General features: G+C 35.4%; 1 protein-coding gene across 1 annotated transcript in view; it reads left to right on the plus strand.

Moving 5' to 3' along the window:
* LOC107670789 (polypeptide N-acetylgalactosaminyltransferase-like 6) overlaps positions 1–8,777 on the plus strand; it is a 227,982-nt gene that overhangs the window by 59,995 nt on the left and 159,210 nt on the right. The window contains exons 4-5 of the mRNA XM_016463559.1: positions 3,788–3,926; positions 8,214–8,380. Of these exons, the coding sequence (XP_016319045.1) occupies positions 3,788–3,926; positions 8,214–8,380 (306 nt within the window). The remainder of the gene's footprint in view (positions 1–3,787; positions 3,927–8,213; positions 8,381–8,777) is intronic.

An 8,777-nucleotide genomic window follows, 5' to 3' on the forward strand; every position in this document is an offset into this window, starting at 1 on the left:
GACTGATTTCACATGTTATTCAGAGCGTGGTCACAGAAGGCGTTCCCCTAGCGTTTTCCGACGCAGCGTCTCGTTCCCTCGAGGAGCCAGGGTTACATACGTAACCTGAGACGTTTACCTTACTTAGATTTAATTAGTTATCTTTACTTATTTGTTATACTTGCTAGATTTTATTAAGTTACAGCTACTTTCAAGGCAAATAAAACAATTTACTTACTGTTTTGAGTGACACTTGCTTAAAATATTCAAGTAGTCACAAAGGAACCAATGATATTAATAAATCAGTGAGAGGCAGCAGTGCACTAATATGTTGCTAATGCATCACATAAGCTAACTTCATAAATTGATGTTGATTATCCTAAAATGTGTTTTTTTTTACGCACCATTATAGATTAGCGTTCCCTTTGGTTGGACACTTGGAACTTCGTTTACTATAATTTACTTCCTGTTAATGCAGCAATGCATCATGACTTCAGAGAAGTTTGATATCAAAGGACGAAAAGTAATAAATAGGTTGCTTTTAGAAGGTGATCTATCTTCTAATTAAACAATTAGTGTATTCTTTGTGTTTATTTGTGAACTTTATCAAATTAAATTTTTCATAAATACCTTGCGATGCTTTTAATTTGGTTTACATAATCCTTAAATAGTGTGTGGTAATATGTTAAAGTCACACACAGACTTATACATTCAGCACGTGAATCACAACAATGGTAACAATTCAATTTCATTTATTTTCATTTATTGTAACAATAACCATTTTATTTGCTCTTTTTGTTGTGCTACTACTGACACAAAACAGCAAATAAAATTGGCAAATAAAAACAACTATAAAACAAAGCAACTGTATAATTTATTCATGCCGCAATGCTCTCTGGGAGTCAGTGAGTAGCTATACTAAGTCATGAGTAAACATAAATGAAAGGATCAACATTTTTAGATTTTCAAAACACTTAATTCTGTATGATTTACAAGCTTGTTTCCTCATGGAGACCAAACATGGCCCACAAGGGCAAGGATTTCGGGTATTGCCATCTTTGTGGGGACATTTTACCAGGACCACCCATACACACACACACATTTTTATCATTCTCACTTAATATCCATGAGATGGTGCTGTCGTTATTTTTCTCTAATTCTGGTAAGGTTGCATGTTTAATAATAACATGACAAGAACACCTTTGTGTGTTTGTGTTTGTGTTTGTGTGTGTGTGTGTGTGTGTGTGTGTGCATTGTTTTATTTTTTGTCAAGTGACATCAAAATATGATGAAAATATCAATAGATGCATTTGACAAAAAGGCAAAGACCCCCTTATGTGTTGTTTTGTTTTGAAAACTTTCTGTTTTGTGTACATCAAAGAAGATCTCTATTTTCTGTTCTTAGCCAGAATGTTTTTTGTAGATCAGACAAAAGATATGTCGGAATGCATTAATTACATTGGTAGGATAGTGGTTTGGTGTTGACTTCAGTCTGTCAAGAGAAGATTCCTCATAGGAGTATGAAAGTCAAAGCTGGAATGGCGGAAAATCCGGTACTCTCTGTATAAATATCCTTTTTTTCAGTGAGGAAGTTAAAGCGGCAGCATGAGCAGTAATTAACATTTTGATCAGTTTCAAATCTCTTGTGCAGGTAAATGAGATTATTGCTATCAGCACTGTGTAGACTGTTTGGCTTTAGATATGAAATATTGGTTTATATTAATAATATCAGGGAGTCCTTTGGTTTCAAGTAATTCAAAACTCCATTAATAAACCATTTTAACAATTTTGGAATAGTGTTCTCTTAAATATGTATCATATTTAATAGTTTCTTTTGGAAGAATATGGCAAAGGAAATAGTCGTACCTTTTTTATCGATCAATGCTTACTGTTATATGACAGAGAAAAAGCATTTGTGTAAACTTAGATGTTTGAGAGCTGTATTGGGGATGCTAGATTTAAATTTTCAGTTTTGGCATTTAAATATTCAAGAGAGGATAAAATGTTGTTTAATGATTCAGGCAAGCAGCTGTTCTCAGGGAGATATTAGTGGCACTGATCGGTCAATTACCTACTCAGGACATAAGCAAACCATTCAAAGAATAAGTTCTGATGAAAAGGTGCTGTGCAGCCTACGTTGCTACCACAGGCAAATTCTCACGTTTCATCAAAGAGTGCATGTCTTCTCAAAACTGAAATTCTGTGCACTGCTTCAGACTGCTTGAGACATGTTTTTAGCACTTTAAAGAGATGACTCTCATCTTCGCACCCTTATGACATTTAAAGTTTACGTGAGTTTTCTTTTCCTGTATGAATAAAAAAAAGTTTTGAAAAAGTTTTGCAGAATTTAAACTACAAATTTAAAATATAGTGGCTTATTTTAGTGTCAGGAGTACACATAAAACATTTTAATATCAAATACAAAGTTACTGTCAAAACAGTAGTATTTATAAATACTTTCTATTGTGCAAAATAATATATTTCTGTAACAATTTTTTCAAGTTTGAACTTGTTTTGGCAGGTTGTAGTGAAGACCTGAGTTTCTGTGAGTTTTGATAAATTGTATTATTATTATTACTGTGAAAAAAATACATCCTGCTGTTCAGTAGTAATGTATTTCTATTATAATTTCTTCTAGTTAAATGGAACTTTTATTTTGACGGTTTGTCGTGAAGACCTTTGGGTTTCTGTGTATATGATATGACCTTGTTTTACAGTCTTATTTATGGATATAAATGATTTGGATACAATTATATTATTCTAGTTTTAATCTAATGAATGGTGAAATGCTAGTCAAGTGACTCTCAAACACCACGAGCATCACACATGCTTCAGAACTCATCATAGTTGGGTAAACAGTGGTGAACAGGAGACTACATCAAATATATTTTTCCCCATTTTGCCCCCCTACATTCCCAATTGGTCAATAAGCAAAAGAAAAACTCGACAATAGTGTTTACATGGTCTTTTGCACTTTAAAATTTGCATACATGATTTCATATCCAGATTTCATTTATTGTACTGCACTATTCTTGATTTATTTGTCCAAAAATGGAAAATTCCTGTGACATTCCACTTTATAAAGTAAAATGACTAGATTGTGAGATTCCGTCCGCATTTTGTGCACTGCGGAAATCATAGGGCTATATGTGGTATTTCATACTATATAAAAAAAAAACATTTAGTTGTGTGGGTTAAAGTTAAATTACAACAATTAGTAAGAAGAGTATGCAGTTAATAGAGTTTCCCTGTCAATACATTCTATATAGCGCACTTCTTATCTACTGAATAGCATCAGTATGACAGTATTTGAAAAATACATTGCACTGCAATATTGCAGCAATATGGCTATAGTTACAATACACTTTTGCTGTATGGAAAAGAGCAGCACATACTGCAGAATAACTCAATGCAAGAAGGCATAAGGATTAGAATTACATGAGGGTGAGTAGATGACAGAATTTGAATTTTTTTTTTTTATATTCCATTAAGTAATGATAAGTAGGATTTCCATCAACTGTGACAGACCAGACAGAGTGGGAAGCGGCTGAGACCATAATATACACTGCAGAGCCAGCAACTCGGTCAGCATGTTGAGCCTTCATACTGGAGTGTGTCTGGTCAGCATTCAGGGAAAGGCCAGGCTCGTTCAGCTATTCAGCTATTCAGTCATAAAATAATAATGAAATAAATTGTCAGTTTTCACAGTGGTGCTTTCTATCTTTGGAGTGGTGCATGTTCATCGTTAGTACACACATGCTTGGCTGTGCTCAGCATGGTTGCTGATGTCTGACCGCATCTGTTTCAGGAAAAGGGGAGCATGGGAAACCGTACCCGCTCACAGAGGACGAGTGTGATGACTCAGTATACAAAGAGAATGGCTTCAACATCTACGTCAGCAACAATATCGCTCTGGACCGCTCCCTTCCTGACATCAGACATCCAAAGTGAGTAGAGCTGATTCTCGCAGCATGTTCACAGTAACCAGCCTCCAGAGCTGCACAGCTTGAGCTAGACATTAGCGTGGTTTTAATGATCCGTGGCAGGCCATACTTATGCAATGTGTTTTAATTAATGATTCTGTCCTAAATGAGGAATTAATCTAATTTGGATTAATTAGCTTAGTGATTTCATGGCTGATAGATTTTTTGTTTGTGTGCCTTTTATTGTCATATAACATCAAAACAAGGGAGAGCCGGTATAACTTTTTTTTTTTTACTGTTAGCCTATAGCTTTGAGATTTTACCTCATCTTTGACTATTAGGAGGCCTGTGTTAATTATATATCGTGAATAAAATTATGATCATAAAACCCCCAAATTTCTTAAAAATAAGCGTTAGTTACTAAAGATGCACTTAATATTTTACACAAAATAAGTATATCGTTTGAATGTTGTTTAAAATCATGTAGACCCACATGAGATGAAGACTGCAATCATATCAGGAGCCTAATAAAAGCTTATTTCTTTTGTGCTGGTTTGGCTCATTTGAGACAGCATATTGAGATGAGTCAAATATGACTCACTTTCTTTCTGTATCCCTATTGTTATATTAAATATTAATTATATATGCAAAAATATTATTGTAAATAAAAATGACTGAGTTCTTTCTCAAAACAGTTGTGAACACTGTCCATGTTGGGGGAAAAAATTTGTCAGAGTTCTACAAATATATTAAGCAGCATAACTGTTTTCAACATCTGTAATATTAAGAAATGTTTCTTGAGCAGCAAATTGTCATTAAAATTATTTCTGAAGGATCATGTGACACTGAAGACTAAAGTAATGGTTGCTGAAAATTCAGCTTTGCCATCACAGGAATAAATTAAAATATTTGTAAAAATATATTTCAATAGAAAATAGTTTTTTCAAATTGTAATAATATTTCATAATATTAAAGTTTTTACTGTATTTTTGATCAAATAAATGCAGCCTTGGTGAATGAGTTCCTTCAAAAACATAAAAAAAAAAGTTTTCGTTTGGAGTACAGGAAATGAATTCTTAAAGGGTTCATATGATGCTGCTAAAAAGAACATTATTTGGTGTATTTGGTGTAATGAAATGTGTTTATGCGGTTTAAAGTTAAAAAACACATTATTTTCCACATACTGTACATTATTGTTTCTCCTCTATGCCCCAAAGGAAAAATTGAAATCGCATCATATGACCCCTTTAAGAACATTTTCTAGAACAAATGACAATGAAAATGCATCATCATCAGTATTAAAGCATAGCGCCAAAAAAAGAGAGAGGCATCATTAGTGTGCTTCACAGTCCATCCATTTAGCAGGATTTGAAGGAGAAGGTCTGGTTTCACACTTCCATCTAAATGAGCTCCTTGATGGATTGATCGTTAATTGTTCTCAGAAGGCTCTGCACCATTACCTTCCCTTGAATGTCTCCACTGCCATGGATTTTCCCTTGGCAAGAACAAATCTCTCTATAACTCATGTACCAAAGAGTCACTGTCTAAAGGTAAAGTTTTTACTGTATTTTTGATCAAATAAATGCAGCCTTGGTGAATGAGTTCCTTCAAAAACATAAAAAAAAAAGTTTTCGTTTGGAGTACAGGAAATGAATTCTTAAAGGGTTCATATGATGCTGCTAAAAAGAACATTATTTGGTGTACACCAAAGAGTCAGTGTCTGAAGGAGGACCGATTCGTTACAGGGTTGTCGATAACTAAAATATAATTTATTCTGCCTGAACAGGCTTAAGGTCCATTTAAGCATCTGCTGGCTTGCCAGTCTTCCAGGCTTTGATCATGTGAATGAATGTGAAGTCTTTAAAACTTGTTTTTAGTGCCGTTACAAGGTTAGAGAACACCGCCTATGTCTTCTTGGTGAAAAAGTTTGTCTGTTGCTCACCTGCGGTAAGCTTTACATTTGTGTAAACCCCTTTCAAGAACTGCAGACAGTGTTCCGGTGAAGAGCCTGGTGTGGGGCTTTTATTTACATCCCCTATAAAAGCCTGTGGCGCTCAGTGTGGAACCTGCCAACAGACAGAATGTGAATAACCGTCTCAGTGTGAGAGCCAGCATGCCCGTGTATTCACTTTTAATGCAGGTAACAGAGAGATACACAGATGCTGCTGCAGCTTCAGTTTGTGCAAACAACAAGCAGAAAACATTGGACAGATTCCATGCTTTCTCAAGTGAAAAATGGCAGAGAGTTTTAAAAACAGATATATAGGGCCAGATTTACTAAACAGGACAAATTAGCGTGAGAGAGCAATTCCAAATCAGCGCCGATGGGCGTGGAAATTTCTGCAGGTGATTTACTGACAACAAACAAATTAAAGAACACAGACGCAACATCTCATTTACATATCAAACAGCGCAATATACCAAGCACAGCGCAAATTAGCGTAGTCACAAGTAAGCAGAGCCGGTGCTCATCAGGTGCGGGTGATCTGCTTACAACACAGGTACAAATTAGTTTAAGACATGCATTTTTGGGCATTAAATAATGGCGCAAATACTAGTAATTTGATAAAAACAAACATTAGTAAATCGCGTTGTGTAATTCATATTAATACTCTCCTCCGATAAATTTACCGTCTGAAAGGGAAACTCCTACAAATGCATATTCAATAAGGTCAGTCACAACATAACTGTCCACGACTTTTCAGCACTAATTCTTCTCAGCTTGTCTTTAGTAATTACTGACAGTACTATTTTAATACCAAAAGACGGTTTGCACTGGTGCAAGCTGTTAGTAAAACTGGCCCATAGTTTTTGAATAAAGAAAAACAGTTTTCACAAATATTTAAAACGTTTATAATATTTAAAATGTTTAAAACGTTAACAATTATATGATATTATATTATATTATATTATATTATATTATATTATATTATATTATATTATATTATATTATATTATATTATATTATATATTAGACTGATTTCTGAAGGATCATATGACACTAAAGACTGGAGTAATGGCTGCTGAAATGGCTCAGCTTTGCATCACACAGGAATAAATTACATTTTAAAACGCATTCAAACAGAAAACAGTTATTTTAACTTGTAGTAATATTCCACAATATTACTGTTTTTACTGTATTTTGATCAAATAAATGGCTTTGGTGAGCATAAGAGTCTTCTTTTAAAAACATTAAAATTCACACGCATACACACACACACAAACACACCTCTTACAAAAATACATATTTTTGTTCTTACCCCAAATGTAAAAGTTATTTTAATCAGATAGAATATGGATTGTTGAATTGAGGCGAAAGCAAAAAAAAAAAAAAAGATGCTATTTGAGGGCCTCAAGGACAGGAATCGTAAACAACATCCTAATAGTGACACATGGAAAATAACATTTTTATCACTGGATAAAATAAAAATCTTTCTTTCTAGATTTTAGAACACAACATACTTCTCTTTCCACAAAATACCATAGCCCAAATCCTGAACTGTAGCACTTTCATGCAAATGAATATTCTTTAATACCGATTTGGAGCATTTGCCGTATGTGACAGTTGCATGTTCCAGTAATGCACATGACACTGTCTGCCTATTACTATGCAAATGGGGTGCCTTTTTCTTGCCTGAACTGTATTTCATTAGTAGACTGATCTGACAGGTCAGACAGGGCTGTTTTAGATGCTGGCTCCTCTCCAGAATGCATTCGTTCACCATGTTGGTTCTCTCTACACTGTATTTTTGTTTTCTGTCGTTTTTCCACCTCCATGGAAGTGAAATGTTAATAAACCATGCAGCACCCCGAGAATGATTATTATATGGAGGTGTATGAATTAGGGATGGCTTGTCAAGTTTGTCAGGTTGCTGAATTAGAGAGACCGGTGTGAGCCATAAAGTGCCACTTCAGCTGTCAGTGCCGGCTTTGTCGGAGCTCAATTAGCATGCAGATTTCTGAATGCTTTATGAGCACGCTGGGACTGAAGGACCTCTCAAAACATTGATTTATGATCTGAGCTCCGTCGCCGTTGCCCACGGCGTTTGGGTGGCCCATACGGGTCCTTTTGTTTTCAAATAATGTTTTTACAGTTTGTCAAGATCTAGTGCAATAAGCGACAAGATTTGTATTTCACACATCATTGTTCTGAAGAGGCTTACGCAATGTTGGGAGTGTTTGTTAAGTGTCTTACAATATGTGGATTATATGTTGATGCACAGATCAAGCATTTTATGTAAAGCATAAGTAGATACAGTAGTGTTTGCCTGCCTCAATCTCACTCTCTGTATCATTCTTTCTTTTCTGTAGCTGTAAGCAGAAGCTGTATCTTGAAAACCTCCCAAACACAAGTATTATCATCCCGTTCCATAATGAAGGCTGGTCCTCTCTGCTCAGAACCATCCTCAGCATCACCAACCGCACACCCGACCACCTGATCGCAGAGATCATACTGGTAGACGACTACAGTGACAGAGGTAAGTGGCAGAGCTGGTTTCTCTCTCTCTCTCAGAGCATCTGCTTGACATCAGGGCAGTTGCTGGTCTTTGTGCATTAGCTGCTCAAAATTAATTTTGAATGGAGCTTTGACAACACCGGGTGGGTGCACGCTTGAGTGCTACAAAAAGGTTTTTTTGGTCATTTAGAGAGGTAGACTGGGCTTTGTCATTTATTGGAGACAGAATGACTATTGAGTGACAGTTACAATGGCACAACTGTGTTTCTTCAACTAGCAGGGGCAGTTTTGACACCCTTAAAACTCTTATTGAAACTGGTTTGGTCTGCTAACAGTGTCCAACAGTGTATATACTTCTTTCACAGTAGAGTTCACATTGGTGTTTTTTTTTTTTTTTTGTGGTTTTTTCCCTAACTGAC

The sequence above is a fragment of the Sinocyclocheilus anshuiensis genome, unplaced genomic scaffold (assembly GCF_001515605.1).
Source record: "Sinocyclocheilus anshuiensis isolate Anshui unplaced genomic scaffold, SAMN03320099.WGS_v1.1 scaffold145, whole genome shotgun sequence".
Lineage (NCBI taxonomy): Eukaryota > Metazoa > Chordata > Actinopteri > Cypriniformes > Cyprinidae > Sinocyclocheilus > Sinocyclocheilus anshuiensis.